At 38.0% G+C, this 17,070-nt stretch overlaps 1 protein-coding gene across 2 annotated transcripts in view; it reads left to right on the top strand.

The window, feature by feature from the left end:
* Positions 1–12,514, top strand: part of TMEM117 (transmembrane protein 117) — a 179,063-nt gene extending 166,549 nt beyond the window's left edge. For both annotated transcript variants that reach the window (XM_041399071.1, XM_041399072.1), the window contains exons 7-8: positions 3,442–3,571; positions 11,541–12,514. In XM_041399071.1, the coding sequence (XP_041255005.1) occupies positions 3,442–3,571; positions 11,541–12,178 (768 nt within the window). In that variant the 3' untranslated portion in view covers positions 12,179–12,514. The remainder of the gene's footprint in view (positions 1–3,441; positions 3,572–11,540) is intronic.
* Positions 12,515–17,070: the final 4,556 nt, after the last annotated feature.

The raw sequence follows: 17,070 nt of genomic DNA, 5'->3' as shown, positions 1-17,070 counted from the left end.
CTCCCTCAATTCCTGTGGTTCCTGAAATGGGCAGTTTCAGTCTGATGGAGTTCAGTGGAAGTATTATGGCCTATCATTGGCATCTGGAGTCCTTTGCTGGGAAGGATATGATCCCCATTGTGATGGTTTCTTTTTTCTCATGCTAAAGCTGCTTGGGGCTGTTTTTAGATTTGATAACATGTTAAGACCTTGCTGTTTCCTCCTTGATCTGAAGCTCCACGTTACAGATTTTTACAGGTCTTACAGGTAGTGTCTTATGTGAGATACTTCTTTATTCTCTGTGTTACACCTAAAAGTAGTTTTGCCCAGCCCAGATCTGCATTTCTTTAGCTGAATGCCAGTGAGTTGTTTATAGCTGTGACATCTGCAGCACCAGCCTGCACCCATCTCTCTAGTTATGGCCACACCATGTTACAGTGCTCCAGTGTAATAAGGGCCATGATACAATTCAGGCGTGCTTCATACAGTATGGGGCATATATGTAGAAAATGGTATCCGCCCCCCTCCCCCACCCAGATGCAGCTGGGCAAGGGAGAGGATCCTATCTGCTCACCTGCCGGACTCCAAAGAGAAAGTCTCTCTGGGAGTGCTCTGCTTTTAACCCCTGTGTGTTCTCAGAGGCGTATCCAAGTCCCCAGTGGCCACACCAGGTGCCAATCTGAAATTTGGCCACTGATTGGTTTGACCATAACTTCCCAAGACCTTACTTCCGCGTCAAACCATGACAATCAGGTAGTACTCCATCCAGATGAGAAAAAAAACTCTTTTTAATAAAAAACTCAGATGCAGAGACACAGACCAGTACAAAATTCTGCATGGTGGAATTTTATCTGTAAATCAGCAAAAGGCACAGTAGGAGCTTTGGGGCAAGGCAGGAACAGGAGGCCAGATTTATAGACCCGTGTTTACTTATAACTAATGCAGAGTTCACACTTCTCCATTCATTTATTTTCAGGAATATGTAATGTGTTTCTTCCTATTTATTCCTGGGTGAGATTATGTATGAGTTGACAACAGACACCAGTCCTGAGATGTATACTGGAAACAGTGAACTGAAAGTGTGCATGCATAAAATTTTTATCTCTGGGCATTTTTTGAATGCCTGCCCCTGCAAGAGGATGTCTACAGATGCAGGGTAAGGGGCTGCAGCTGGGCAGGTGTTACCAGGAGTACATGTGTTGCATTAATGATAAGGCAAAATGAGAGCATCCTTATTTCTCTTATCTTCTACATCTGTAAATTGGCATTTTCTGCATTTCTGTGAACATTAAGAACTAGGTAAAGGGTGTCAGATTTTCTCCTTGCTTGCACTCCTGTTGATCCATTTAACTCATTATAACAAATAGTTAGCACAAATCAGCTGTTAGTGATCAGGCTGTGCTATTTCCAGATCATAAAACTCTTCCATTTCCCTTTCATTGTAGAAAATGTTGGAGAGCTTAGCAAGTCTTGGAAGTTAACTTTATATATAGTGATCAATCTTTCAGAGGTCATATATAGAATAGAATATCCTCAGTTGAAAGGGACTACTTCTGGCCCTGCACTGTACAACCTCAAGAATCACACCATGTGCCTAACAGCATTGTCCAAACACTTCTTCAACTTCATCAGGCTGGTGCTGTGACCATTTCCCTGGTCAGCCTGTTCCAATGCTCAGCCACCCTTTGAGGAGAAACCTTTTGAAGTATATAACATAAATCTCTCCTGACACAGTTTCAGATCACTCCTTTAGGTTCTGTCACTGGTCACCACAGAGCAGAGATCAATGTCTGCCCCTCCTCTTCCCCTCATGAGGAAGTTGTAACTGCAATGAGCTTTCCCCTCAGTCTTCTCCAGGCTGAACAGACCAAATGACCACAGCCACTCCTCACAGGGCTTCCCCTCAAGGTCTTTTACCATCTTTGTTGTCCTCCTTTGGACACTTTCTAACAGCTTTATATCTGTCTTGTATTATGGCCTCCAAAACTGCCCCCAGCACTCGAGGTGAGGAGCAGAGCAGAGCAGGACAATCCCCTCCCTTGCCCGGCTGCCAGTGCTGTGCCTGATGCACCCAGGACAGGGTTGGCCCTCCTGGCTGCCAGGGCACTGCTGACTCACATTCAACTTCCTATCGACCAGGACCCTCATGTCCCTTTCTCCAGCACTGCTTTCCAGTATTGCACTTCCCAGTCTGCTGGGAACAGGCAGGGCTGCCTTATCCCAAGTGCACAATTTGGCACTTGGTTAAACTTCATACAGTTGGTGGTTGCCCAGCCCTCTGATCTGCCACAGTCTCTCTGCAGAACTTCTCTGCCTCTGAGGCAGTCAACACTTCCTCCCAATTTAGTAGATAATTCTTAGTTTTGAATATATATATATTTTAATTACTCTGTAAGGAAACTTTCTATCCTTACAAAACTGAAAATGAAATAATGGAATTGGTTCTCACGGGAAGACAGCTGTGCTGGAATGGTTTTCATGTGAAAGAATCAGAAGTCACTCATAGAGTTCTTCACATTTTGGGTTCCTTTATTTTATTTTTAGTAATTCAGGTGCTTGTGGCACTAGCTTGTTGTATACAAATCCAGGAGTGTTCATGGGAAGAGGGGCAGCGTGTTTGTAACAGGAGATCATCAACAATCTGCAGTGCACAGAGTACTGACACTGGCAGTAATCATCCTGATTCTAGCACTATTGCTTTCAGTTTGGACTCTAATGAGCCATGCTATCATACCCATTTTCAAGTGACTGATGGTGAGTACAGATAACCAAGTGAAAAATTCCTTTAAATGCAGCTCTTCCTCAGCTGGGGTACCACACACTACCAACACTTGCATAATGCTAGGCAAGAGCTTCCACATTTCCAGCATTATCTTGTCAGCTGAAATATGGCAGTGGACAAAACTGTGCTTGGTTGATTCAGGCAGATTATGCTGAAGGGCCTGCACTTGCAGTGATTGTTTATTTAAATATATGGAGGCAAAATACAGAAAACACCCTGTAAGTTGAACAAGTAGAATACAGATATATGTGGTTTTTGAAAGGCTCAGGCCACCTTTGCCAATTTTGTACCTGTAAACCGTTTGCCAAATTACAAGTTGCTAAGAGTAAGTAGCATAGTAAGGTTTTTATATAGGTACTCTTAGTGTTGCCAGGTTTTAAATAAGTATTCTTATCCTTATTCTGTTTTGTACTATCAGCTGCTAAGGTGCATTCAGTACTGTCATTCTGAAGTGAACTTTTATACCCATAATTACATGGAACTGAGGTAAAAATTATATTGTAATATCTAATATAAATAAGGTATTCAATGTCAAGTGGGTCAGTCAAATTTAAAGTAAGAAAATCCAATAATAGAGGCTTAAATATAGAACATTTCTATTTTATTAATTTAAACCATTTTAAAGGCAAAAAAACACTGTGAAAGCTTACTTTTAGGCTCTTATTTTTCTTTTTTAACAGGACTGGGAGTTTCCACATTTTATGGGTGATGTTGAAGTGAATCTTCCAGGCTTGCCATCAGCACACATGCAATTCAAAGTACCTTATTTCCAAAAGATACTGAAGGAGGAATATCACATACATATAACAGGTAGGTGATCTTACAGACTGTGACACAGTCACGCAGAGAACTGCTTCTCCTTAATAAACGTGTGGTACTGTGGTTTTAAACTGTATTTTTTTGTGTTTGTCCCAGACTTTTACTGTCTCTTTATCTGTCCATATCCATATTCTCCATATATAACCATCTCCAGGAAATGAGGAAGTTGTATCTTACAAATCAGAGAGGCCTGGTATTTCTCATGGATTTCAGCAACTTCTTGTGACATTAAGTAATATATAATGTAACTTCTGACATTTTTTATCTGAAATTACTCTCTCAGGGAAATTAGCAGCTTATTTAATCTTCAAATCTCTTATGCTTTCAGATGCCTTTGCTGTGATTTATGCTAATATCTTTTCATAACTTCAGTCATTCTCATCTGGCAAAGGCCACTCATAACCGTACTTCCATCACTCATCTAACAAGAAGCAGACAGTTAAATAACCTCAAATAAAATAGAATTGCAGTTATTGAAATGGATGATACATATAGATAAAAAGTACCTGATCCTCGTATACTGTGATTCAGTATTTTAATAACAGTAGGGAATGAAAAAGAGAAGGAGGTTAAATAGGGATAAATATTTTGGTTTTACCTTCAAGCTATAGAAAAGGAGTACAGCTCCTCTCTCTACATTGAGAAGAGATGGATAATAATGGATAACAGAAGAATGCAGGTGTGAATTGGCAGGGGTCTTTAACTGCTAATATAAAAAGTCACAGCACATGACGCCACACAGAAATAAGAGATGAGGGCAACCAAGGACAAGCCAAAAGAAACTCCTGCAGACCATGGACAAAAGGAGCATTCAGAGATGATACAAAGATAAGGCCAGGAGTTAGCAGGTGAGCCACAAGCTCAGCAGACAGCTGAAGCCGAGGGAAGAAAATGTGTCAAGGAAAGAATGACACCAGCACTGAGCTGAGGCAGACTGAATGAGGCCTCAGAAAAGGAATTTTCAGCAGAGAATTCAGAAATGAGATTAAAAAACAGAAAAGAAGATAAAAATAGTGCAGAAGTTACCTGTTTGCTATTGACTGAGGGAAGACAAATGGCCTAGTAGGAATTACAGATGGAGGGATAGAAAATTTTCAAAATTGAAGATAGGTGCCCTGCTGGAATGCTGACAGAGAACAGCCATCTAACAAGAAGAAAGAAGAACTGGTACATATCTGAGGGAGACCATTTGTGCCATTATGGTTTATGGAACAGGATAAAGTAAATGATGGCCAGTCAGTGGCTAGAGGGTGTAGGAGATGTTATGTGTACATGACGAACATATTTTTCTCTCCCAAGTGAGCAAAATGAGAAAGGGGCAGAAGGAAAAACAAATTAGATTAAGCATCAAATATTGGATATGAATTACAGGTATGGAATTCAGAGATAGCAAAAAAGATTTTTTTCCCTTTATCTCAAGACTAGGGAATAAATTTGGAGGGGCTCAGTCCCACAAGGTACCCAGATGCCATACTGTTATTTCATTGTATAAGGAAAAGTAGTGGAATGGATGCACAGAGACATAGGAAAAAAGGCTGAGGTATGGTAGGTTGGGCTGTGTCATTAGATACAGAAACTTGGCATATAATTAATGGGTGATAGAAGAGGAACTGAAGAGCAAAGAACAGTTTTGCATTGTAGGAGAGACAGGGAGTTAGATGATAATCAGGGATAATCAGAGAACAAACAAGAGCAAAGAACACAAATTAGTGATCAGAAATGCAATCACTTGCAATGCTGCTGCTTGAAAACAGGCCAAACAAATAAAACCAATATTTATGCATTGTAGTCTTCTGCAGAGAGGACTGGAGTCCTTTCTGATTTTCTATTGAGAAGGCATTCTTTTAATGAGGATGAGATAATGAATGAAGGCTGAGGAAAATTTTTCCCTGCTCAGCATTAACAAGATCCATTTATTAGATTCGCTAGACAAATCAATCCATTTGACTGCACATCACGTATCCTGTCTACTGAGAGCCAGTTTTATCTCAGTGCTACACCACCCTTTAGGAGATCTAATAAACAGCCATAACACATGGCACAAGAACCTCCCTTTGGGTAAGTTTTGCTTCAACCATCTGTTCTTGCCATCAGTTCTTGTCTTAGGTTAGGGCATCATGTTGGATAATTTGCAAGCTCTAGTGACTGTCTAGATGTGCAGATACTTGAATATTCTACTCAAATCAAGGTGTAGAATATTTGAAAAGAAAAAAACCAGTTATATATATATATATATATATATATATATATATATATAAAATATGTATATAAATCAAGATTAATATAATCCAATCTAAAATGGTGCACATGGATGCAACTGCAGGAGGTGACATGGGGGTAGAACAATGATAACAAGAGGGAGCCAGCTTTATTTAAGCCCTGTTTAATACACAGAATCCAGAACGTTAAATTTAATCATAGGACTTTTAAGTGACAAGCAGGAAATGAATACTGAGGCCTGAAAAACATTTCTTTTAGTACTAGCTATATAGATAGTTCCAAGCTGTAAATCTATGACCTGTGCTCTAATTCTTAGAAACTGAAAAACATTTTCTCCCAAGTAGCAAGAAGAAAGAAGGCATGGCTGAAATAACATTTGCCATCCTTTTCCTGGCAAAGTTTATTCTTTGTTAGTTCTTACACAGTCTGTTTTAGTCACTTTTGATTGATATAAATAAAAGTATCCCTATTCAGTATAGTTTTTTCAAATAAGCAATGGTACCACAAAGGAGGAGCTCTAAGTGACATTCCAAGGAGTCAAGGATTTCAAGCCACCATTCTGTGGCTTTGTCCTTGATGGTTTTGAGCAAGTTCTGTACAGATGAAGAATTTCAGTTACATGCTCTGTGTTGCCAGCTCTCCTGATTTTGTCACAAGTCTTAAGACAGTTGCTCTTTTTCTTTTTTCTCGCCTTTTTTATTATTTTATCTTAAAGACTTATCTCCAGAATACAGTGAGTAAATGAGAATTTCAGCTTTCATAAAATAAAAACCATGATTGCAGAAAAAAAAATTAAAATTTGCATCTGCATAATTCAGTGTCTAAAAAGGCAGAAAAATATAACTCTATAAGGTATATTATTTTAACCCATGCTACTTTAAACTAATAACATGCTTTCCTAGTCCTGACCTATGTTTTCTGAATGGTTTTGGCAGTAATAGTAAATTAACATCTCCTGACTCTAGCTGATATGCTTCAGTGTAATTTTGAATTTGTTGTGAAAAGCTATCCTATTTTTACTGGTAACTGAGTACCTCATTTTACTCTCATTTCTTTGCAGCTAGGAACTCCTTGCAATACTCCTTACTGAGTATTAAATATTTTCATTCCATTTTGATAGCCATTTTTTTAATGAATATTGAAAAAACTTGAATTCTTGCATCTGCTTAGCTCATCTGGATTTCCCTTGACAGATGGTTCATTGCAAAGTGTGTGTTTTCCTTTTTAGGCTGATGTTTATGAAAATACATAGTCTATCCTAGTTCCTATAATACCCAGGGAAATTTGTAAAACTTAAAAGAAATTTTGTTACTTCAGCTTCTTTTGTGATTAAAAGACACTGGGGGGGGGGCGCTGCCTTGTACCCTTTAGCAGCAGCACTGGAAATCCAAGAGCATCTCCTCAAGTATGCAGATAATTTTCAAACTCAACTGTTACGACTTAGGTATCAGAAGAGATGGGAGAGTTGTCTGGCTGTTTCTAACATGCTTCTGAGGGCTCATCTGACCCAAGTACCCTTCCACCCAAAGGAGAAATCATCACCTTCATAGCTGGGGAGTTACCAGCATGGCTGGCTTGTGGAGCTAAACCAACAGCATGTCGAGACTCAGCCCTAGCTCACACAGAGTAGTCTGAGGGAGTCCTGAGGGCAAAAATAGAAAGGTTAGAGGTAAAACCAAAGCTGTCAGTGCACACAGACGTGGAAAAACCTCAGAGGATTAACGTCTTACATCAGCTGTGAGTGGTCTGTCTGTATGCATGAATCTAGCTAATAGCACTAATGTGACAGAAGATAGGAAGAACATTTCAAATGTTTTACAGCTGTGTTGAGTAGTTTTAGACACAAATTACAGTTGAGATAGAAGTCTAAAGCCAACATTTCCTACACTAGCCTCTGGCTCTGGTTGCACAGCAGGAGGCTGCTTCTGTCTAGCCTTATTAAGTGGAATTTTCACATTACCTCCCGACCTCAGTAAGGTTCCTGAGGTCTAGCTTCCACATGAGATCCTTTTGTTGGGAAATGAATGGTCTGTTCCAGAGTGGGCATACAAAAATAAAACTGTTCCAGAATCAGCAGCTGGTTTGGAATATTGGGATATATTCCAAATGTTGTGTGGAGGATTGCCCAAAAATCTTGTTCGATGGTGAAAACATGTGAATTTCTGGAAAAAAGAAAAATAAAAATCCATGCTTCTTTCAAAATGAGAAGACCCCTGGCATTCATGTGCCGTGCACAGTTGTTGAGCTTCAGCAGTGGAGGGAGGGAGACTGTTTCTAAGCAGAGTTCTGTACAGGCTGGTGTTCTGAGCATGGTCATATGATGCAGGTCCAAGCTGCCACAAGTGGAAGTTATTGTAGAGTCAAGGTTTCCCTTCTGGTGAGTATTCTAGCCAGGAGGATACAATCCTCTTCAACACACATGCTTTCTCACAAAACAAGAGTGAATTTTCATCCCCAAATACTGGCTGTAGTCTACAGTGCCTGTAAAAACATTTCACGTTTGCATCACAGCCTGGCAAGGATTCCAACACTCTTGGGTCCAATTTTTCTTTTGGAGGATCTTTGTTGCATTAAATTGCAGTATGGTACCATGTTTCCAAATACACCAAATCAGATTCCTAGCTCTCCAAATATTATGTGCAGCATGTAAAATGTCACTGCTGCGAAAGTGATAATGTTTTTAGGTAGTGCACGGCTGAATGACACAACCTATTTTCCCACATGACTTTTTTCATTGTTATCTTCATTGAAGACTGGATAAAATTCTTTCCAGTTTTCCAAAATGATTGACTAGCCTTCCAGTCTCAAGAGTTGATCCTATTACATCCTTCAGTTTCAAATTTTGTCTCTTATAAATATAATAAATGCCTTTCCATCCAAGAAGGGCTAAGGGGGTTCAGGTATATGCCAGTATTCTTGGCCACACAAACTTCATTGAAGTAGAGCCAACTCTAAAGCAACAGTGATACTAATCCTACAGAAACTGGGCAAGAGACAAGTTAAATGACTTCATAGTGTGGAGCTCCTTTTTCCCTTGTCACTTTTAATCTGGAATGAAACTTGAATTTTTAAAAAATATAATTAATATCTATACCTTCATAATATATTTGTTATGATCCTTTGCAAACTTACAAACTTGAATTTGTTCATGTTCAAGACCAAAGGTTGTGATTGACTTTTAATTTACCTAGCTTATTTCCTATATAAGCTTGATATATGCCTTAAAGTTTGCTATGAAAATGCTTATGCTAAAATTAAGTTGCAACTGACAATCATTTCATATAAATATATTATAAACATTTAAGTTACAATGTTAAAGGTCAATCAATATAGTAAATCTCTGTGTAACCACATATGAACATAATGATATCTTTATGCTCCAAAACATCACAGATCTAGAAGGATGGCTTGGTTGGCTTATTTGGCTGTCATGCTAGAGCAGCAATGAATACCTGCCCTGGAGAGGAAGAGATGGCAGTGGGCACGGTATTCTAGAAATAGGTAAATACTTTCTGTAAGTACCCAAGACAGCACTAAAGCAGTCATTTTGTTTCTAAAGAGATTAATGCAGCCCTTGGCTAAAGGGATTACTGAGTAGGAGCAGAAAGATGTCACTGTGTTCATATATGGTTATAGTCAGACTGTTACTCATACACAGCCTTTGGTTCTGGAGACAACTGTATTGAAAAGGAAAGGAAAAGTCACAGAGCTCATCAAGAATAACAGTGATGCAGAGGGTGAAAAAATTGTCTGGGAATAAGAAATGTAAGGATTTTTGAGAAAATCCACTAGAGAACAGCAGCTGTTCTTAGTCAGCTAGCTGCCATTTAGACATACAGGTGGCAGTTCATCTTCACTAAACAGGGTGATGGACCACATGGACCCAACAATCGCAGCTGAGCTCAGGGCTTTGTTTCTGCCTGCCTAGCTCTGACTACGAGCTGAGTGAAGGAGTTTCAAGTTCATACTTTCTATGAAACAGGAACAGTGTATCTTTCTATCAAACACTCAGCATCAAATAACTTCTGAACCCATGGCCATTTTCAAAACATTTTCAGAGAGTAAGAATATGAAAAACAGTGATATTATCCTTATTGTCCTAAGAAATGGTGGTAAGGTAAAGAAAAGTCATCTAATTGCCCAGCTGAGGAAAAAACAAGAAGTCAGCTCTTATATTCTGCTTGACAACAGCTATTGATCAGTGAATCCTGTGTCTTTCTGTTGAAAGACAGATGTAATGGGAAAAATAGAAACATGAAATACATGGAAAACATCCACAGGAAACATCAAGTTACATGGTATTGTTTGTTATATTATTTCATACTTTAGCATCAATTTCAGTGTCTTGGTGTTGATTTAAGAAAATTAATTATTATGAATTATGGCGTTAATTATCTGCAAAGATAGTTTTCTTTAACACGTTAATTATAAAATTGACAAAATCACAGGGATAAATCATAGAATGGTTTCAGTTGGAAGGGACCCTAAGGGACAATTGGTTCCAGCCCTTCTGATGTGAGCAGGTATACTTTCCTGTACACTGCTTTGCTCAAAGCCCCATCCAACTTGACTTTGATAGAGGAGTTATTCAGGAATTATAGAATTGTCTGCAAGGTCTTTTCAGTTCAGTTTTGTTTCCGAACAGTGATGACTGTTCAATAAAAGAGAATAACAAGAGAATAAATATTCATGTTTGTTTTCAATCTATTTAATCTGAACTGAAGAGAACCATTAAACATAACTCCTAAATACATGAAGTTAGTCTCCTTACCCTCCTGAAAAATCCTGGTTGTACAGTTTGAACACACATACTTTCAGGAATTGGAATCCATTAATTCTGTGCAAGTCACTAACTAAGTAATTTGATAGATCCTATGATACATTTTCTTTTTCACTTGAAGCATACTTAAATATGATTCCAGCAAAGACCCCTATCATTCATCACCAGCAGAAACATTCCTCCATGTATGTATTTTCATTAATGCTGACATGTAGATTTGCCAGGTTCTTGGATGATGGCAGTCATCACTGCACAGGTGAGATCTAACATATGTCTAACTAGAATGTAAGATATGCTTTGACTGTGAAAATAGTACAATTTGTTATGTGTATTCATAGACACAGATTATAAAAAAAGCTAAACTAAGCTGGCCAGACTCAGAAGTCTACAATCAGCCCTTGCTATTCCTCAATAATCTTGCTGTGATTCTATAAATCAGTTTTTCTGATTGCCTGTACCTGAATATATCTGCACTCCATGGTTGGTATATCAAAAAACATAAGTATATACTCTTAAAATTCATATAACTACCAACCTCAAAAACTTCAGTCACTTCAGTAATTTCTGGAATATAAATGGTTCTGTCAATTGTGGCATTTTTATGGAAAATTTCCATGTGAATATTTTTAAAGCCATGGAATTAATGCTTTTTCTAGGTTTTTTAATCTATAACACATCACCTAGCGATGTAATAAGCTGGTCACTTACAAACTGTAATGTTAATTGAATAGTTATACTCCTGTGCTTCAGTTACAAAATTGTTTTGTGTCCAGACCTAATTGTGAAATACTAAGGGATATTGAGCATAAATCTGACTGTGGTGGAAATTTATTTACAACTTTGTTTTACAGATTAATAAAAAAAACCTTTTTTTTCTCTGATTATCTTTTATGTATAATGGCATTTGTACTGCTTCTAAAATGGATATATCAGGTGACAGAACTTTCTTTTTCCAAACAGGTAAATGGTTTAACTATGGAATTATCTTCCTTGTTTTAATCTTGGATCTGAATATGTGGAAGAACCAAATATTTTACAAACCTCATGAATATGGTCAATATATCGGTCCTGGACAGAAGATCTACACAGTGAAGGACTCGGAGAGCTTGAAAGACCTCAACAGAACTAAGTTATCTTGGGAGTGGAGATCCAATAACACGAACCCACTGACGAACCGGACCTATGCCGAGGGGGACATGTTCTTGCACAGCAGGTTCACAGGCTCTAGCCTTGATGTCAAATGCCTGGCTTTTATTCCAAGTTTGCTGGCTTTTGCTTTGTTTGGTTTCTTCATCTGGTTCTTTGGGCGATTTCAGAAAACTGACCAAGGCATGGAGAATTTAGACAAATCATACACAAGAATGAAACGAAAGTCACCATCAGATATGGGAATGACACGAGAAAATACACAGGTGTTAGAAGAACCATTAAATTTTCAAGAACCACACCTGGTGTCCATAAAATCAGACTTAAGCGAAATAGTTTTTAATTCTTCTCTTCTAACTTCTGAAAACTTGAACGCACAACTGAATGAACATGACAGCCCATTACAGCCAGTACCAGAGTCCTCTGTCCCTAAGAATAATCCTATGACATAGAGGAAAATACCCAGGAAAATAAGTTTAAATAAGCAGTTACTCTAAGATTTCAGTTTTACCTTTTGTAAGTTAAGATTTACATAGTGTTTAGAATAAGAAACTCAACCTATGCCAAGAGGTGCTCAGCATGCTTTTTCTAGGAATTTTGGTTTTTATTTGTATTATAGTACGTGCCTATTGTATATCTAACATTCCTTTATAGATTGCTTCCCAAAATTGCACAAGCTATTTATTAATACATTACCTTAACTGTATAGTAGTGTATTAGATGATTACTTGCAGGTATAAAATTCTACCGTGGTGGTGCCTTGAGACATTAAACTGTTTTTTAACTCAACACCAGGTGTATAGCACAGTTCTTCTCATCTCTTTTGCAATGCTTTTTGTATATGGTTGTTTCAAGTGTCATTTGATGTCTTGACAGAGGAGATAAATATAGTTATAAAGAAGGTTTTCTGTTAGGATACCACAACTTGACTGTTATTTACTCATCTGTGAAGTCAGAGATTTTGATGACCAGACTGCAGAGAAGCATGTTGATTAACTTTTAATTTTTCTGGCTAGCTCCCAAACACAAATACAGATTTATTGTGCAGTAAACAGCAGAGACATAATACAGCATGGGTCACTAGTTGTGAAAATATGAGTTTCTCAATCAGTAATAGCAATTATGTGATAATGCCTAATTATGTTTTTTCATAATTAAAGATAGACTGCTCCTTGATTTAAAGTTTTGCCCTTCACCTTTTAGAAACAGAGGTGAAAATACATGGTTGAAGCAACTCTTTCCATCATCACACCAACCCCATGCAGCATCAAAGAACCAATGGAGTGACTGCAGTAAAGGACACAAAGCCCATTAAATCCAGTATTTTTGCAATTCAGTGCAGATATGGTCTGGGTATATGTGAAACATACATAAGAACATACTGCTTATAGTCTAAATTTCTCCACATACTGAAGAAATCTTGAAGGGTTTTAATTAAAATAAATTGATAGCTAAATTTTATTGCTTTTTTTTTTCCCCCTTCATTTGTTATCCATGACTATTCATAACTTGGATTCTGAAACAGGGGGTAACTTGGGTTTGTACTTTTTTGAAGGGGACTTCTTAATGTGAATTTCTCTGCTGTATGATCAAACTATATGCACTAGAGAAACTGCATATCTAAAACATCAGAAAGACTCTGATTTGCCTCTATTTCAGTTCTATAAAATTGTTGTTACAAGTTACCAAATAATAAGTCATTTTTAAGACTGAATTATTTCCCTGTCACTTTCTGGTGTTGCTGTATTTTGTCTTTGTGACTTTTTTATCTCTGTTGGTTTTGATCTATTTGCTTTTAAGTTTTCAGAATTCTGAATTTAGCATGCATAATAGAACTATGCATTTATTAACTGTCACTTGAGAGCCAATTTTAATAAACATCATTCAACAATTGTTTATTATGAAGCAGGAACACACGCGGTCAATTGTGCAATTTTTCAAACCATTTTACCCATGCATTGCCCTATTTCAATTGATAAATATTTCTGACGCTAAAAAAGACAGCATCACAGTGATATCAAAATATAATACTTTGTTTATGAATATTTAATATTTTATCAGGAAATGATTTCATAATCATACTAATTTTTTATCAATTAAAAATTATGGCTAAACCCAAATTTATTTGCTTTTGCCTACTGCAACCTATAAACTTGTTTAATTGACTTACAATATAATCAAAGACACACCATTAATAAGTAATGACAAAACAGCGTGAGATCCTGCTTGTACTATATAAGAGGTGATATACTGATGTATGACATTCAAACAGCATTTGATTTCTTAAGTAGTTACAGAAATAGCTGTTTAATTTTACAGATACATGCTTCTCTGTATGTTTTGGAGACTGTAAACCCAAGTACTGAAAATCTCTCGTTAACTCATTTCTCTATTTGTGCAGAGTAGTAGTTAAATACATGAATATGTAGGCAGAAAAATGAAATAATTACTTCAGCCTTACAGCCTGCATGATTTCTTGACTCTGATGAAACTGTTAGTAAGCAACTGATTTCACAGCTAAAATAATTCCTTGACCTCATTTTGAGTTAATGCTTTTAAGGTCATTATAAGCCTTCATGAAAGACAGAAAAGCATCAAGTAATCCTGGATTTTACATGAGTATTTAAATTAATGGCCAAGCATAGAGACTGCTTATATCACGAATTTGTAAGAGGTTTAAAGATTCAGTGTAACCACTCACTGTGGTCAACTCATCTAGCTAATTAATGGAGAAAGGACTTCTCAGTCATGTGGGAGTCTCATTTGTAATCACAGACATAGATGGAAGAAGACAGCAGCATCATTTCATTGTCCACTTCCAGTGTTAAGTTTGAGAAGCCTGAGTTAGGTGCTTGCCCCAAGCACCTTCTGAAACACGCAGAGACTTGGGAGCTGAACAACCTAATGATTCAGTATCTAACTCAGTCATTTATCTCTGCATCACTGAGTAGTACAGCCCAGCAAGAACAGGTTTGTGGAGCTGGTGCTGAGGACCCAGTGCCCATTGTTTATGCATTTCGGGGGTTTACATCAGTTTAGCTCTTTGGTCCTGATAGAGTGAGTGAAGGATAGTGGCTGGGGTACATGCAGAGACCCTGAGTAGGAGGACCTCTCAAGGTCTGAGCTGGAGGAGAGTCAGCCAGAACCATCACAACTTTACTCCTGAGCTTAGCTGCTAATGCAGGGTCATTCTGAGTCTTCTTCCCCAAATGCAAATATTTCTCCTCCAAGCACATTCATTGTTGTCAGCTGCTGTTCACTTTTAACATTCTGAAATGCTTTGCTAACTCAAAACAGTATGAACTGTTTTCTAGTCTAGTACCCATAACTGGGACCTCAGCATGGAAATTTGACCTTCTCCTGAAAAAAACCCATAGGAGGGGAGAAACTTGAGGAAGTGTCAGTTTTTTCACAAACTACACATCTCCATTCTACCCTCTATAATGAACCATCTAACAGCTGCCATCACTACAGGGCTGGCCAGTGTCTGCTTTGACAAAGATAAGATTTGGTACCTCTATTTTTTATTTTTTTTTTTTTACCATAAATACATTGTACAGTGATGGATGATAGAGACCACCTGATATACTATATATATAGAAGATACATCTCTAGGATAAGCACATAAGATTTATGAGCCCACAGGTGCCCGTAAATTGTCTTAGCATTCTCAACAATTACCTTTACTCAGATGGAAATGACGTTGAGCAAATATAACATAAGAATTTTTGTAGAAAGTACCTTAAATATAATATTCATGCTTATGGAAGTGTATAGATATCTTCAAAAACCACATATATAAAATGCATATGTGTATATGTACATTAGGAGCCCAGGGATTAGTTGATTTTGTTGGGAAAACTGCTGAGTTTCTCAAGGCAATTTACTGCTGCCCTTTTCATGCGCATTGCTCCATCAGTTACTTATTCCAGGTTGTTTCATCTCCTCTGCCTCTACTTATTTTGCAGAGAAAATATAAGACCAAAGAAAGATTATTTAATTGCACTGTCTGTGTCCCCAAGTTATTACTTTGTCAAATTTATTCAGAAACTAATTTTTTCTGGTTTAAAAGATTTCTTTTATTTCCAGCTAGTGTCATTGTACTTTGGGCTACTGTACTGTATTACAGTATGTGCTAAATTATTGTTTTTTCTGCATTGAACAGCATCCATCATGACAACCACCTGGGAACAAAGAGCAGACTCCTCACAAAGACTGGGAAGTTAGCAAATCAGCTCCTTAGTAGACTGGCAAGCTTGTTTTCCCACAAGTGAACAGGTTATGGCTCGCTAGTAAAAGATGTAATAGATTTTTGATACACTGGCACTAATTTTAACAACCTTCTAGAAGGGGCTCAGTGGGAGAGGACTTTTTATCTTAGACTATAAATTTGAAGCAGTTACATCCTGCAAGCAGAGGTAAAGGTTTCACTTTTTAGGGTGCACTTAAAAGTAACCAACTTAAACTCTGAGCAGATTGCAAGAACCATAAAAATTAGACAACACTGTGAGTAAGAACATGAAGGTGATTCACTTTGTGCCTCCTGGCACAGGATGGAGACAAAACTCTTTTGTCAGATGTGTGAGTGGCCCTGTACTTGGGATTATGGGTAGTGGCATGCAAAGATTCAAAGAGCACTTATTAACAAACAGTTGCAGTACCTTTTCCAACAGAGGTGCCACTGCCAGCACCAGACAGACCAGCTCTTCTGCCATACGGTCTCTGACCTGTCCATCCATGCTAACTTACAAACGACAAAGGAGCTGCTCCTCTTCCTGTGCACTCAAAACTGTCCAATGGGGAGTCTGGGCTACCTGAGTGTGCTGTGGCATGCTATTGCAATGCCTAATATACAACTCCAAGAAGGACAGCCAAGGGCAGGCAAAAGGAGGGAGTCTGATCTGTCAGTTTTATGGTCTTGAGGTGGAGAATGTCACTTACATGACCATTTCAGAAGGAAATCAATATAAATAGAAGTCCTGTTTCATAGGAACAAAAAATGGAGAGACAGGAAATCACTAGAATTCTTTTCCATCCTCTTCAGATATTCAAACAGAAGCAGCAAGTCCCTGTTTCCAAATGTTCATAAACAGTTCCCAGATTCCAGATGACTTCTGGGTGAGTAGCGCTTCTGGATAACTAGGTATTAACACCATCATAATTCCCTCCTAACACTTCCTCTGCATGGGGGATCTCAGCAGCTTTTCACTGTTTGGGGGAATGGAGTAGTTTTCTGAAAAGGAAGTGGGAAAGAAATGGTAAGGGAGATGCTCCATGAGACTGGTACTCTGCACAGCACACTCCTTCTTGGAGAAAGGAAAAGCATGAATCCAGCTGCTTTGCA

Source organism: Onychostruthus taczanowskii, unplaced genomic scaffold, assembly GCF_017590055.1.
Source record: "Onychostruthus taczanowskii isolate IOZ18803 unplaced genomic scaffold, ASM1759005v1 scaffold153, whole genome shotgun sequence".
In the NCBI taxonomy this organism is placed as follows: Eukaryota; Metazoa; Chordata; class Aves; order Passeriformes; family Passeridae; genus Onychostruthus; species Onychostruthus taczanowskii.
This window is presented reverse-complemented; position numbering and strand designations above follow the sequence as displayed.